Here is a 16,451-nt window from a genome sequence, read left to right on the forward strand (position 1 = left end):
CATTCAACAGATTATCCTTTCTCTCGCATGCAGCATGAAAGCCTGACGCCAATGCAGCAATCGCCACCTGGTAATGACAAGCACTAATGCGTCCCTTTGAAAGTCCGTAAGTCAATGTTAGTCATTAACACCTAGAACAATGCTACTGAGCTTATTATGAATTGAATGGGTGTATTGATTCTTTTTAAAGGAAGGGAAGGAAGATTAAGTTTAACACTCTGTCGACATTGAGGTCATCAGAGATGGAGCCCAAGCTCAGAATGATTCAAGTATGGGTCCTTTCAACGAAACCATCCTGGCATTTGCTTGGAGTGATTTAGGGAAATCACAGAAAGTCTAAATCAGGATGTCCAGAAATGATTGGATTTAAACTGTCGACCTCTCAAATGCGAGTCCAGTGTCCTTACCACTGTGCCATCTTGCTCGATGAGTTTTTAAGTCTCTACTAGTGATGGACATATGTTCTTTTGGTTTAAACACTTCAGTTATTAATTGATGTTATGAAAAATAACTACCATCAATTTAATTATGGCTTAGAACAGATAACTTTTGTGGAACTAAAAGCAATTATAATACATTCTACAAGATTTTGGGATTATAGCCAGATGACGTTAACTTCTTGCTTCAATATTTTGGCTGACAACCCGGTTGCTATCTTCAGGTAAATGTTATAATGAATCATAATTATATTCTTCAATTTTTATCAATTTCAAATGCCACATTAAATTGCATAATTTTAATTAACTTGCCTGTTGACAGTTTGCCTCCCTCAAGTACATTATTTGTTGTTAACGTAAATCAGCTCCTCAAGCTGGATACAATGATGAATTATTAGATAAATGGTATGCCTAATGCGTCCTTAATTAGAAACCTTATTATAAGACTTGGGTAAATTACTAATTATAAATCATATGAAGTCTAAACTTATGTCAAGAGAAGGGTGTGGAATGTTCTCTGACCAATGTACCATACCAGATACTGAATACATTCAGTACATGAGTCAACGGAAACATTTTCACACTCAAAGCACACACAATTCAATTCAGGTAAGCATGACATTTTACTTTCACAACAAGCACACAATCACCGAAGTTTTTAACACTTACGGCGTGGAAGCAATAACGTTACGCCAACTACAGGAAATGAAGAAGTCCAGCTGACATAACATTTCATCATGCCAGTTAATGTTTTTTAGTGATCTGTAACGTACTTTTATGACTCCTACAAATAACTGCGGATACAGCGCTAATAATTTCTATGGTGACCATCAGGTGTCAGAGGCTGGCATTGCTTTAAAAAGTGATATTACTGAAACATTTGTTATTGTCACTTTGTAGAGATTAGCTGGTGTGCACTTACACTGCACTGCATTATGAATACTGAACTTCACTTCGCACATAAATTAACTATGGAAGAAAATGTGCTTACTTATGTACTTTAATATAACAATCAAACAATAGAAATTCCAGGCTGGAATATCAACAATGTAAGGTAAAGATAGATGATACTTACAATAAAGATAATATGTTAAATTGCGGACAGGTGCAACTAAAGAGACACTTGCAAATTAGATTTCAGTCACAGCCTTTGCCAGAGAAAGAAACTCACACACATACATTCACAAAAGCAAGTACAGCCTCAGCACAAGTGACGGACATCTCTGGACCAGAAACTATCTTTTTTCAATGTTTTCTGCAATAAATACTTCTGAATTGCAGTTTCACTGTTTCAATACTAACAGTATTGAATGCGTTACACGAAAGGAGTCTCCCCAAAGAATGCAACGTTTGATGATAAGTACAGATATATGAACTGCAATCAGGCGTACCCTGGGCAATGTCCAGTCAACTCAGTCCAACTCAGAATGACCTGACGGCTGATCCTTTCACGCTACAAGTATCAGAGACATCAAATAAACGGTCCTTTTTAGGACCAGTGTTGACTGTAATATCCGTGAACGTCGAAGGAATATCTCCCTGCAAGCACCAACTCTTGCAAGACATGTGCCACACTAAGCACTGTGATGTTTTGTGTGTTCAAGAAATACATAGGGATACCCAGCAGATACGTTGTACTGTTCCTGGAATGAAACTGGTTGCTGAAAGACCACATGCACAGAATGGAAGCGCCATCTTTATAAGAACTGACCTTGAAGTCTGTAGTGTTTGTCAGTCAGATGATAACAATATTGACATCATTACTGCTACGTAACTGTACAGTCACATCAGTATATAAACCTCCAGCAACAGATTTTTCCTTCATGCCACCTGAAAATTTTATTACAGAGAAAGCTTCTATTGTGATAGGTGATTTCAACAGTCATAGCCATGTTTGGGGGTACACTCAAGAGGATCAAAATGGTGAGGCTGTCCTGTGGGCTGAAACTTTCCATCTCTCCCTCCTTCATGACCACAAACTACCTCATTCTTTCTACAGTGGGCGCTGGGAATGTGGCTGTAAACTGGACCTGCTTTTTGTAAGTGAAAGTATTTTTCATACCTGCACTAATCCGTCTGTAAGCCCATACCGAGTACACAACATCGACCCATTATGTGCCACGTTCTCCCACAAGTAAGACCTCAAGGAATCCCTTTCAGACAAAGACACAACTTCAAAAAAGCTGATTGGCAGAAATTTTCAAAATTATTAGGTGAGAAAATTGTAACTATAGATACTGTGATAGATCAATACGAGAATTTTGTTAATATTATTAATGCCTCCTCCCAAGCATCAATTCCAAGGCGATGCAGAATGAATTATATCAAGGGTATAACACCTGAAACAGCCACTCTTCTTGAAGAATACTACAGGAAGTTTGAAGAAGATCCTTTCAGTGAATCCACATCAAGCCTTGCACAGAATGTTCTCTCTTCAATATCTGAGGCTAAGAGAGAAGAATGGGTACAATTAATGGTTGACTGTGACATGAGTAAAAGTAGCCAAAAGCCCTGGAGGCTACTACGTCACCTGAGTAATGATAACACTCAAGTCAACACATATGTTAATATTAAACCAGACCAAATTGCTCGCCAACCCCTCATTAATGGCAAATCAACTAAACCCAGAAATATAGAGAGGAAACAATTATTCAGGCAAACGGATCAAGAGAATAATATCTTATCTCCTTCTTCCTCTCTTGAAGAACTGAATTCAGCCCTGAATAAATATAAATTGGGAAAAGCAGCAGGATTGGATGACATTATAGCTGAACAAATCAAGAATTTTGGTCCTGCTACTATGCTTTGGTTACTGAAGTTTATAAACAACTGTATTCAAGATGCAAGATCCCATACCGAAACCAGGAAAGGATAGGAAAGATCCCAAAAATTATAGACCAGTCTCCTTACTCTGTCACCTCTGAAAAATACTGGAGAGGCTCATTCTTCAGAGAATGATTAGAAAGGTGGAGCCTCTTCTAATACCGCAGCAAACAGGTTTGGACGTGCGGAATATTTGTGTATAAGGAAGTGGCATCAATGGTTACAAGGATGGTGTCCGGGGGTAACAGATTGGGTAAGGATTCCATGCGTTCAAGAAAGTGGTTCGTGTCTTTGATGAAGGATGGGAGACTGCATGTAATGGGTTGAAGGAGTTGATCTACGTAGGCAGAGATACGTTCTGTGGGGGCTTGGTAACCAGCTACAATGGGGCGGCCGGGATGATTGGGTTTGTGAGCGCGAGTGTGTACCTGTCCTTTTTTCCCCCTAAGGTAAGTCTTTCCGCTCCCGGGATTGGAATGACTCCTTACCCTCTCCCTTAAAACCCACATCCTCTCGTCTTTCCCTCTTTCCTGATGAAGCAACCTTGGGTTGCGAAAGCTTGAAATTTGTGTGTGTGTTTGGGTGTTTTTTTATTGTGTCTATCTACCAGCACTTTCTCGTTTGGTAAGGCACAGCATCTTTGTTATTTATGTATGTTTTTCCCACGTGGAATGTTTCCCTATATCTTTTATGAAATGTCAGAAGTGCAAAAACGGAAAAGCATTTCATAGTTCATCAAAGTGTTCAGGTAACGAATTGTATGAAACTAACATGAGACTGTTCTATTGGCTTAGATGCATTGGTAAAGGTGCAAGGGCTGGTAATGTTCTCTGCACTGTGTTGAATTTGCCAAAACCTCCTTCTAGGTATACGAAATATGTAACAGCAATTGGGGACTCTGTAAATGCTGTGGCTGAAGATTCAATGGTTGCTGCTACATCAGAAGCTGTTGAACAAAATGAGGGTGACACAGACATCAGCATTGCTGTAGATAGATCCTGGCAAAAGTGTGGGTTCAGTCCTAAAAATGGTTTTACATCTGCAGTAAGTGGTGACACTGGTAAAGTTTTGGATTTTGATGTTCTCAGTAAGTACTGCCAAGGTTGTACAGTGAACTAGAACAACAGATTACTTCATAAAAAAGCAGTGTGTAAAAAATTATGATGGCAAAAGTGGAGGGATGGCGGTAAAAGGAGCAGTTAACATTTTTCAGCCTTCCCAGGAGGAGAGAAGTGTCAGATATGTGAATTACTTAGGTGATGGAGACAGCAAGGCTTTCATTGCAGTACAAAACAGTGAGCCGTATGATGTTCCTATACAAAAACTTGAGTCTGTAGGACATGTCAAGAAAAGCATGGGAACACATCTGCGTAACCTAAAAACCAAGCTGCGTAACACAAAACTGTCTGATGGCAAGACAATAAAATGTGCTGGAAGACTAACGTACAAAGAAATTTATGAATTACAGGAATATTACGAGAAGGCCATTAGAGATAACTGTGTCAATTTAGAGAAGATGAAAAGAGCTGTGGTGGAGCACTTTCTTTCATCGAATATCAACTGATGAAAAGCCATGTCATGCTTCGTGTCCACCTCCACCAAACTCTTGGGGTAAATATAGGCAAGCTGAATTTTCTGGCACCCTGTATCAATTTACACATAAGCATTCTCTTCCTTTTGCAGTAATGGCGGCAATCAACCTATTTAAAGAGATATGGCAAATCCTGAGCTACTAAAGAAGTGCTTACATGGGAAGACCCAGAACGTGAATGAGTCCTTGGCTTTATGATCCTAAAGTTAGCAGTGTCTGATGCTGTAATAACTTTTAATGGTGCAAACTAGGAAAGACTTAAGGTTCTGGAGAAGTTAGGGATAAGATTTGGACAGAACATAACTAAAGGACTGCGGGAAGTGGATGAGCTTCGTGTACGTGAAGCAGAGTTAGCTCTCAGCAAATGACAAAAGAATCAAGAAAGAAAAGGAAGAGGCAAGCACTGGGCTGTTGTGACACTGAAGAAGAGACAGACTATGGGCCAGGGTAATTCTAGAGCATAAAAGACACAGAAATGTAAGTCTGTGTAAGAATTTGTAATAAAAAAAGTTTTAAAATTCAATATCTCTGCAATATTTTTTGCAATAAATGACCTGTTATCTAAAAAAAAAAAGTACTGATGGTAGACACGAAATTTTCACAGCATGCCAAGCGTGGGATTCAGCACTATGGAACTAGAATAATTATAATATTGTGAGTTATTTTGTTTTTATGTTCATTTATTTACAAAATTCTGTCAAAAAATTGAGTGTTTAAAAAAAAAAAAAGCCCCACAGTACAATTTCAGTAATAATTCTAGTCCACTGTATCTAGAAAAGTGCATTCAATAATTATGGAAAATTGTAAGTTGGTGTCAAAAAGTTTCCAATACAATGGGTCACAAAATTTGATAATTTAACACTGGCAGCATAGGGCATACAATGTCCCCTTAAATCCCTATTTATTCTAGCGGTCTGTTTTTATTCAGATAACAGGACTTCCAACTTCTGCAGAGATTCATTGTACAAGGTCCTGTTGGGGTTATCGAGGTCATTTCAGTTTAATATGGACACTGAACCACAGGGCAACTTGGCAATTTTTCATTTACAGTTCACTGCAAGAGGGGACTTAATTACATGGAACTGGTACTGACTAGGGATGAAAACTTTGACGCTCAATAAGCCACTGAGTGAGAGGGTATAAGGATACTGCGAAGTTCACTAGTTATTGACACACACACACACACACACACACACACACACACACACACACCAATTTGCTTCGTATACCAGCGGCTCTTGACTCTTTATAGGCCACCTGTTATTTGCAAAGCTTTCTTACAAATTAATTTATTGCTTTTGCAGCTGAAAACAAAATTTAACATTTTTAATGTCACTCTCCATCTCATCCCTTAGGACATGTGAAGGAACATGTACAAAACACAAGGTGTGTGAGTGTGACATACTGGGATGTTACTCAGAACACACAGTCATGAAACATAACATAGTTGTGGGCAGTTTTACCTCCTCTGGGTTAGATTCCCACAACCTTCCTTTCCTGCCTTTAACTAGAAAAGAGGACATACAAAACTCAGCATTTACTTTCCAACTTTTTAGCCTGGCATGTCTCTAACATTTTGTAAACAAGTTTCTTAGGTTGTCTTTACATATGCCAGATGTAAAGATACTGTCTTAAACATCTCACCTCGTAATCATGATGGCCTACACATGTCAAAACCAGATCCAAAATCTTCAGGGCAAAATGAGGTTTATTGTTGCAACTACCATTTACTATCTTCTCTAAAAACGATTCTGCCAACTCCGTGAAAATTCTGCAATAGTTCATGGACCTGTGGGGGTAAATCAGAACGTCAACTTCTATTAAGAAAAAACACAGCATTTAAAAATGAAGTAAAACGAATTACATCATCATCCAGTGAAATCAAAGTAAAAATGTGGTTGATATAAAGTAATGAACAATTTGCAGCAAATGGATTTTAATAAATTATAAAACCCACACACAAAACTGCTTGCAACTGAGAGCTATACACCAAATTCAGATAACAGTCACAAAAAAAAAAAAAAAAAAAAAAAAAAAAAAAAAAAAAAAAAAAAAAAAAAAAAAAAAAAAACACCAACTGCAACAAATTTGAAGTCTTTCTTAACTGCTAAACTAAAGACAGCTCAGAGAGGAGAAAAATGGTACATCATCTTACTACATGTTAGTATCACCCATACAAGAACATTAGTTTCAATGGTCAATTAAGTATGAATAATAAAATAATTCAAATTCTTAACTGTAGGCTAAGTTCTGTAACGTGAGGGCATAGGTTGGCAAAGGCAAAAATAGGTGACACACGACTCTCTCTCATTCACACTGCCACATGAAGGAATGTGCTCTTTATGAGTAAGTCAAGAGAGATTTGAGAAGCAAGAAAGTATCCTATCATTGTCCTACTGCATGAAATACAAAGCATGCCAGTACAAATTGTCTTGGTGTGACTGCAACAGTGTATGGTTCTAACTGTGTATTGTAGGTGTTTGGTGAACATTATTTGAATAATAGTGGTAGAGGCTGGCAGCAAACACTTCTGGTTAACAAGATATATGGCTGGACCTTTGGCAGGTGGAAGAGGCCAGTTACAGTCAGCGTGAGGTGGGCCAGGAACTCAATGTCATCACTATATAAAACACTCCAGGAGGGACAAAACATTCAACATCAGTATGAGTAAGGTCAACTAATTGCTACAATCAAGTACAACAATATTTTGCTTTAAATGCTTGAAGATAACCTACCAACACAGCAATAGCCCTGGCTTAAGAACTCGCAGCACGCACTGACCACAATCACCTATAGCACAGCATACTGTTGACTTTGAGAGGTGCTCTACATGCTCAGTAACCTACAACAATCACTCCCCTTGCACAAAGGCACTGAGTGGCTCCAAAAATGTGGTGCCTTGCATTCAGGAACAGTATGGCATTGCCTTGTACATAGATGAGCCACCTTTTAGCCAAAAAAGTGATTCTCGCCATTTGTTCATCTGACGTGCGCACACCACACTACTTTTTGAGGTGATTTGACAGCTGCTAAGGGTAATGTTGTATCCTGTTACACTTTTTTCATAGTCAATGTAGATGGGTTTATTCAATTAATGATAATTCCTAATCTGTTTACAAAAAAAGGGCACCATATACACAGAATGGCTTGCTCATTTCTCAGGCTTAAATTCAGTGAAAAACGCGTGGGCGTGGGAGTGGAGCACCCTGAAGTTGTTATAGCAAACCATGCTAAACAATATGATCTACAGTATGGAGAACAAATACAGTATTCAAAATTCCCAAGAAGAAGACATATGCTTGGAAAAACCAGGACACAAAACTCCAAAATCAGATACTTGATTGTAAGGCATACGTAGGAGTAGATACAGACTCAAATCACAATCTAGTAAAGGTAAAGAGTAGGCTGATGTCAGAGAATCATCACGAAGATTCAACATACAAGAAGGTGCTATACTGAAATACTACGGAAAGATTATATGCATTTGAAGTTCTCCAATATTGTGCTTCTGAACGCCACAGTAGGTAGTTCAGATGAGGAGAAAGAGAGATATCTGAAAGGGATAATCACAGGCACTGGACAGAGAAATACACATATGAGGAAGGTAACTATACAGAAACGAAACAATTATAGGGTGTTATTGCCCGGGGGCGCCATCTGGGGTTGTTCGGCTGCCTGGTATAAGTACTTATATTTGACATCATTTTGGCTAATTGAACATTAATGGAGATGAGATGAAATTATTAGGACAACATGAAAACTCAGTTTCCAAGCGAAGCAAATCTCCAACCAGCCAGGAATCAAAACTGGAACCCCCTGATCTAAAGGAGTGACACTAACCATTAGGCCATGAGCTGTGGACAACTGTGAAGAAACTATAAGCAACAGTAGAATACTTCAATTAGTTGACAAAAGAAGGAAACATATTCATTTTCTGGAAACGAAAAGAACACAGCAAATAAGCAAAGGACGGAAATCAATAAGAAGTGCATTGAAGCTAATGTGGCTGCAGCAAAAATGTAAAGAAGTTGAAAGGGAAATTACTGTTAAAAAACAGGTTCAGCACATACAAATGCCAAAATAACTTTAAGAAATTTTAAAGACGAACCTGTAAACATTATGAGTGGACAAAGAATAGCACAGTTAAATAGAGAAGATATCAGATAGGTGAAAACAGCACCCTGAATCCCTCTCCAAAGGAAGGAACCATCTGATAAAATGACAGAAGATGACTAGGTGTCGATATGGGCGGAATCTTTGAGCTCCAGCGTCAAGAGTCATAGTACACTCGCAATCTAACATCGCAGAAGTGATTGCTGAATTTATAAAATTGTTAAGTCAAGTGGCAACTAATGATTATTCAAGCGTGTAGACTGGTGACATGTCATTGGACTTTCAGAAGAATATTATTCACAATGTCTAGAAGATAGCAAGAGCAAATAACCTGAGAATAATCACATTGACAACTCAGGTATCCAAGTTGCTACACAGGATAATATATTGAAGAAACAAAAAGAAAACTGAACATTAGTTAGATGAGAATCAGTTGGCTTCAGGAAAGGGAAAGCCACTAAAGAGGTAGTTCCGACTTTACTCCATTTGACAACAGAAGCTGGACTTAAGAAAAAAATCAAGACACCTTCAAAGGATTTGTTGATGGATAGTACTGATGACATTGCTATCCTCTATGAGACTGATTAAGAATGAAGTCTGTTGAACAAAAAACATACGAGTAAACCAAAGAAAGATCAAAGTAATTAGGCGTCACTAGAAACAAGATTAGCAACAAACTAAATACGAAAATCAGGGAGTCTGCAGTGGACTAGATGAAGGAATTCTGTTACCTTGTGGCAGATGAGGCAATGAATATAAAACATCAACCTGGCACGTGCAGAGACCGAATGCATCACAAAAAGTAGGCTAATAGTATCAAACAGAGAGCTCAACTTTGTGAATTCTTGAGAATGGCTGTCTGCACTGTATGACGTGAAACATGGACTCCGAGAAAAATGGGAAACAAGAGAATCGAAGCATTGACGCACCTGAAAGTAAGTGGACTCTAAGAAATGAGGAGGCTCTCTGCAGAACTGAAGAGGAAAGGAATATGTCAAAGGCACTAACCATAACAAGGACCAGGGTGATAAGATATATGCTAAGATAACAGTGAGTAACTTCTGTGATACTGGAATAAGCTGTAGAGAACAAAAACTGTACGAGAAGAGAGAGTTTAGAATAAAAGAACTTTTAATCAAGGACAATGGGTGTAGTTACTACTCTGAAATGAGATACGCACAAGAGAGGAAATTCAAGGAAGGCTGCACCACATCAGTCGCAAAAATGAGGAGAGAAAGAAAGAGGAAAGGGGGGGGGGGGCTGATTGCACCCTGTATTCAGATTCAAGGGCAGAACAATATCTGAGATATTTATGTTCTGTGTGACTCCAACAAATGTGTTATTTCGCACACATTGTAGAGCTAGTTTTTTTTTATTGTTATTATTACTTCATATTCATGTAAGTACGTCACATGTCACAATGTTACAAGATGCCTATCAGTGCAAACACTTTCTCCATGTCTCATTTGCCTACCATCGGTTGGAGATGGCTTCAGAAGTAAATTTAATAGATGCATGTATATTGTAACATACTTATGTAAATACAGTTTGGAGTACTCATATAAGAGGACAGCCATTAATCACCAAATACAGACTAGGAGCAGCAAACAGGCACGAAAGGAAGAATTATTTCTATATGATTTTTAGGAAGTTAAGAGCTAGTTTTCTCTGTCCACATATTTCAAATGATTATAGTTTGTTCTTAATCTTTGGTTATCCCTGCTCCACGTTACTCACAACAGCACGCTTGAAGTATATTTTTAAAGATCAGTATTCCTCAATTTTATGTCGATATCTGATATTGGTGAGATATATGCTTCTGACTGCATTCCTAGCTGCAGCAACTGCAGCCATTTTACGTAACATTGCTGCTTACATAGCAGTTATCTTTGTTTTGTTTATCCTTTCCCTTAATACAAATCTTTATCTAACTACACAGTCTTTCACTTTCACAGTTGTGTAACACCTGCATTAGTTTAAAAAAAGTCACTGTCACTCCTTTCTTTCAGTCAGAAGGGCTGGTTAGCTGACAGAATTAGTACAGGAAAATTTTTTCATCTTTATTTCCAATGTTTTTTTTCAATGTCCTGCTAATTTATGATATGAGGGTTATTCAGAAAGTAGGGAACGTTTTGGCACTAAAAAAAAAACTAAGTACAAGAAATACATTTTATTATATACATCTGAAAGAACGACTGACATACTACTTGAGCAACTGACATACTACTTTTCCACATAGTCATCAAACACACTGAGGCACGTATCATAGCGGTGGACAAGCTTTGAAGGACCTTTGTCGTAAAATTCTGTTGCCCGAGACTTCAGCCAGTGAGTCATGCCCGCCTGGAGTTCCGCTGCATTGCAAGCCAGTTCTTCATCTTGGGAAACAAGTGGAAGTCGCTTGGTGCAATATTGGGACTGTAGGGTGGATGGGGAAAAATCTCCCATTTGAACGAATTAAGGAGTTCTTTGATGAGGTTTGCCGTGTGAGTTTGGGCATTGTTGTGCAAAAACTAAATTTTGGACATCGGCTTTCCTCGGTGTTTGTTTTGAACTGCTCTTCTAAGGCTGTGCAAAGTTTGACAGTACCAGGCAGAATTTATAGTTGCTCCACGTTCAAGAAAATCAATAACAAACACGCTTTGCCTATCCCAAAACACTGTCGCCATCAACTTCCTTGCTGACAAGGTTTGCAAACATTTTCTTGGTTTTTTTTTTTTTGGGGGGGGGGGACCTTGTGCGCCTCCACTCCATGGACTGTCATTTTGTCTCACAATTGACATATTTCACCCAAGTCTCATCACCAGTTATGATTTGATCCAGTAACGAAGCACCATGTTTGTGGTAGGCTTCCAGAAATGTCAACACTGCCCCCATTCACTGTTCTTTATGGTGTTCTGTAAGCATTTTGGGCACCCATCACGCACAAAACTGGAGGTAGCCTAGCTTTTGAGTGACAATTTCAAACAACAAAGTCCGTGAAACTTGTTGAAAAGAAAGTGATAGCTCCGTTATTGTGAAGCGGCTGTTTTCACAAATCGTTTCATTAACTTTAGATCATCAGTCACAATTCTCAGGCATCCACTCTTCTGTTCATCATGATCTTTGATTCAACCATTTTTAAACCGAATGCACCATTTCCAGACAGAACTTTCACTCATTACGTTGTTTCCACACACTTCACGATAAATTTCTGGAGGTTTTAAGATGGATGACGCCTGAGCTGCCGAGCATGCACATACAAAAATATATGTGATTGGGGCGCCTAGCGGCATCACACGGAAATGTTCCCTACTTTCTGCATAGCCCCTGTATAATGCTAAACTGCAAACCTGTCTCTCAACACTTGGTTTATGCGTATGGGAACTTCATAACCGTTCTCTCTATGACTCAAAATATGGCAAAACAGATCTTCCATTAAGAGCAAAGTAAATAAAAATATCTTTTACTAGTATGTGTGGAGTCACTGTGAAAGGCAGCACAGACTTGCACCTGAGTGGCATAAAGTTAATCACATTCATGCTGAAATTTCCTGTGCAACTTGTCAGAAAGAGCAACTGGTAGATCTAGAACATCCATGGGACACGAATGACCTGTCGCGTGTGTTTCAAGCATCCCAGAGACAAGAAAAGGGTTCAAGACCCCTGAGCATGCTGACCTAATTGTAAAAGGTATTCTGCCAACTAAGCTCAATAGAGACAGGCAATATCATTTATATTAACGAAAGTATCACTTATGATAGCAGCATATGGCCAAAGATGTGTTTCAGATAATATGTAGAGTGGTAGGTGCACTATTGGTAATCTTTGACCACATCAAGAATCTGCTGCTACATTATATGAAAAATTTACATGTACTCTCCAGATATAACCCACAATGTTCTGTAGCTCTGTGGTGTTATGTTCATGGAATGAATACATAATAGTGCCCTAATGGATACATGTCACTGTCACATAAACTAATACAAATAGTTTATCTCAATATTCTAGATTTTATCACTGTCAACACAGTTTAGTGCAAATGAACTGCAATCTTCTAACTATTTCAATGTGCTGCAAGCAAGAGTGAACGCTCATATCCTTCTCAAGCTGCTAATAAACAACACTGGTGGTTTCATTTCTGTATGTACAAATAATGACACAAGAAAAAATTGCAAATGCATTTTTCTGCACCAAATCTTGTTAACTGATTAACATATAACAAGTATTTCTACTACTTATTTCAGAAAAAAGCCCTACTTTCTCATACCTTATCTCCATGCTCCTTACAAGAAATGTACATTGGAGGCAGTACACTCGAACTGCAGTCAACTTCAAATCATTGGTTTTCTAAATTTTCTCAACAGTGTTGCTTGAAAAGAACATCGTCTTCCCTTCAGGGACTGTCAGTTGAATTCCCGAAGCATCTCCATAATATACGAGTATTGTTCAAAACAACTGATAACAAATCTAGCAGCTGACCTCTAAGTTGTGTCAATGTCATCCTCCAATTGGACCTGCTGCAGATTCCAAACACTCAAGCAGTACTTGCAGATAGGTTGCATTAGTGTCCTATATGTGGTCTCCTTCACAGATGATCCACACTTTCCTAAAATTCTCCCAATAAACCGAAGTTGACTATTCACCTCCCCTACCACAATCCTCACATGCCCGTTCCATTTTGTTTCACTTTGAAACATTATGCTCAGATATTTAAAGAATGTGAGTGTGTCAAGCAGAACACTACTAATGCTGTATTCGAACATTAACATCTAAAGATGGTGGTGTGAACAGTTACATTTTGAGGGGTTGTGGGAAACAGTACAACAGAACAGAATGTGGACAACAGAAAAACAACTGTCAATGAAGTACAAGGTATATTTGAACAGATATAAGAGGCAGCAAGTGCAACTAGGCTGACAAATTAGACCAACGAGTGTCAATTCTTAAATTTCTGAAGCAATATTATTGAAATCTCTGTCCAAAATAAAGGCAGAATGTGTATAAGGACGGCAGTAACCAGGCAACTCAATTCCATTTCACTGTCAGAAGGTATTTCTTTGCCTCTGTTCTAAGCAGCCTGTATCCCTAAGGAAGAGCCTCTGCTATCAGTTCACCTTTGGCATTATCATCAAAGATCAAATGACTCTGTCCTCTCTACGTCCATGAATACAGTCTTTCATCTGCTTAAAAAATCAAAGAAGAAGAATCAGAAGAACAAGAAAGCTTATAGCACTTACTGATTCTTAAAGTTTTGAATTTACTGAAACATCTCTCTATGTCGTTACATGTCCAACATATACTTGCATTAAGCATTATTTACACCTTACTGATTACAGTTTACACTTTCAATTTTAAATTTTGTGTCTGCACTTCTTCCTTCATTTTTGGTGGTATTAATGAATAATATTTTGTTTACATTGGATCTAGTGAACTCCGCAGCCATTAATGATAGTTGGTGAATGGTGCAACCAACTACAAATACTTTTTAAATGTTTTATTTTAGTGCCATAACTGGTTTCAGGCTACCACGCCTATCTTCAGATGGTTAATATTTTTCGTTACCTAGATGTTTTGATCAACAGCTTGTCATCTGCCCCACACTGCACAAGAATATTTGAGTGTTGATGAGAACATCTATATAATGCTAAATATTAGCCATCTGAAGATGGGAATGGTAGCCCGAAACCGGTTATGGCACTAGAATGAAACAATTAAATAGTATTTGTGGCTGGCTGCATCATTCACTGACAACACTGAATAAGTTGTTTCAAAATTATCTACACTTTTTTCCTTTTTACTGGTCCCCAATTCTGATAACTTTATAGTGAAAAACACTGGTCCCCTGCATTATTGGCTAATTTCAGCCATATAGCTTTTTAAAACATAACTCAAACCCTCTTAGACATCAAGATGACAGGCATATCTCCCAATGCCCAGGACAAGTAGTCACGCATAACATCACAAAACTAGTGCATAATTACTTTAGGAGTAATGGAGACCACTCTCTGAATAGCAGAAGCATTGAGTTGTCAACAGGCATACACAGAAAAGAGAGGAAACTTGCCAGCTATCTGCATAAATCCCTGGTCAACCTACAGCACACACACAGACAATGCCGGCATTGTATTTTGGCAGATGGACTAGGGTGGGGTTAGGCTTTTATCAGGTGGTGTGGGTAGGGGAGAGAGAGGCGGGAGGCAACAAGAGGGGTTGAGGGTGGGGAGCTAGGAGGGAGGCAACCGGTTTGATGATTAGGAATGCAGGGCTGAGGGGTGACAGATATATGGGCTAAGCAAGTGATATATGGGTCCCACAGCAAGTGGGGGGTGGCACATGAAGGAGGTGATGAGGATTGGGAGGAGTGACACGACAGAGGTAGGGGAAACTATTTGGTAGCGAGTGTGAGGACAGTATGTTAACAGTGAAGGAGGCCAGGAGGGTCACAGGACTGAAGGATGTATTGCAAGGATAACTACCATCTATGTAGTGGAGAAAAGCTGGTGATGAATTATACGAGACGACTTAGATTAACATTTCTAGTTGGTACGGTGAAGGACAGCATAAATGTAGAAAAATGTAAGTTAACGCAGATGGTTAGGACAAACAAACCTGTAATGTTCAGATATAGCGTTAGTAGTATCTGCATGGCACAGTCACATTGTTTAAATATGTGGGCATAATGTTGCAAAGTGATATGAAATAATATGAGCATTAGAGGACTGTGATAGGGAAGGCTAATGGTGAACCTCTCTTTATGGGAAAATTTTGGAAGTTTGGCTCATCTGTGAAGTAAACTACAAAAAGGACATTAGTGTGACCCATTCTTGAGTACTGCTTGAGTGTCTGGGAATCGTATCACGTTGGATTTAATACGACACTGAAGCATTTTAGAGGCAGACTTTTAGATTTGTTATAGGTAGGTTATAACAACATGCAAGTATTAAAGATATGCTTCGGGAACTCAAATGAGAACCCCAGGAGGGAAGGCAACCTTATTTCCTAGGAAAACTATTGAGAAAATTTAGAGAACTGGCATTTGAAGCTGACTGCAGGATAATTCTATTGCCACTAACATACATTTCGCATAAGGACCACGAAGCTATGATACAACAAATTAGGGCTCATATGGAGGCTTGCAGACAGTTGTTTTTGCTCGACTCCATTTGTGAGTGGAACAGGAAAGGAAACAACTAATAGACACACAGTGTACCTCCACCATGCACTACATGGTGGGCTGCAGAGCATGTACATCTATAGATGTCAATGTAGATGGAGGGAAAGATGAAGATGGCCTGGGCTGTTTAGTGGCCACTGAACTCTAGCATGTTGTGCAACTGGGTGGTCAACTTTGTTATTGGTCATAGTTTGATGTTGGCCATCTACTTTAGTGGGCAGCTGGTTGGTTGTCATAAAGACAAAAATAGCTAAGCCTGTGGTAGTAGGACTGGAATAGGAAGTGCTTTGTGGATGGATTCGACAGGTCTTGTATATCTGGGTCTTCCTCAG

The 16,451-nt window shown here is 38.8% G+C and overlaps 1 protein-coding gene across 1 annotated transcript in view; it reads right to left on the reverse strand.

The window, feature by feature from the left end:
- Positions 1 to 16,451, reverse strand: part of LOC124619467 (transportin-3) — a 205,794-nt gene that overhangs the window by 127,091 nt on the left and 62,252 nt on the right. The window contains exon 6 of the mRNA XM_047145867.1: positions 6,496 to 6,640. Coding sequence (XP_047001823.1) covers positions 6,496 to 6,640 — 145 coding nt within the window. The remainder of the gene's footprint in view (positions 1 to 6,495; positions 6,641 to 16,451) is intronic.

The sequence above is a fragment of the Schistocerca americana genome, chromosome 6 (assembly GCF_021461395.2).
Source record: "Schistocerca americana isolate TAMUIC-IGC-003095 chromosome 6, iqSchAmer2.1, whole genome shotgun sequence".
Taxonomy (NCBI): domain Eukaryota; kingdom Metazoa; phylum Arthropoda; class Insecta; order Orthoptera; family Acrididae; genus Schistocerca; species Schistocerca americana.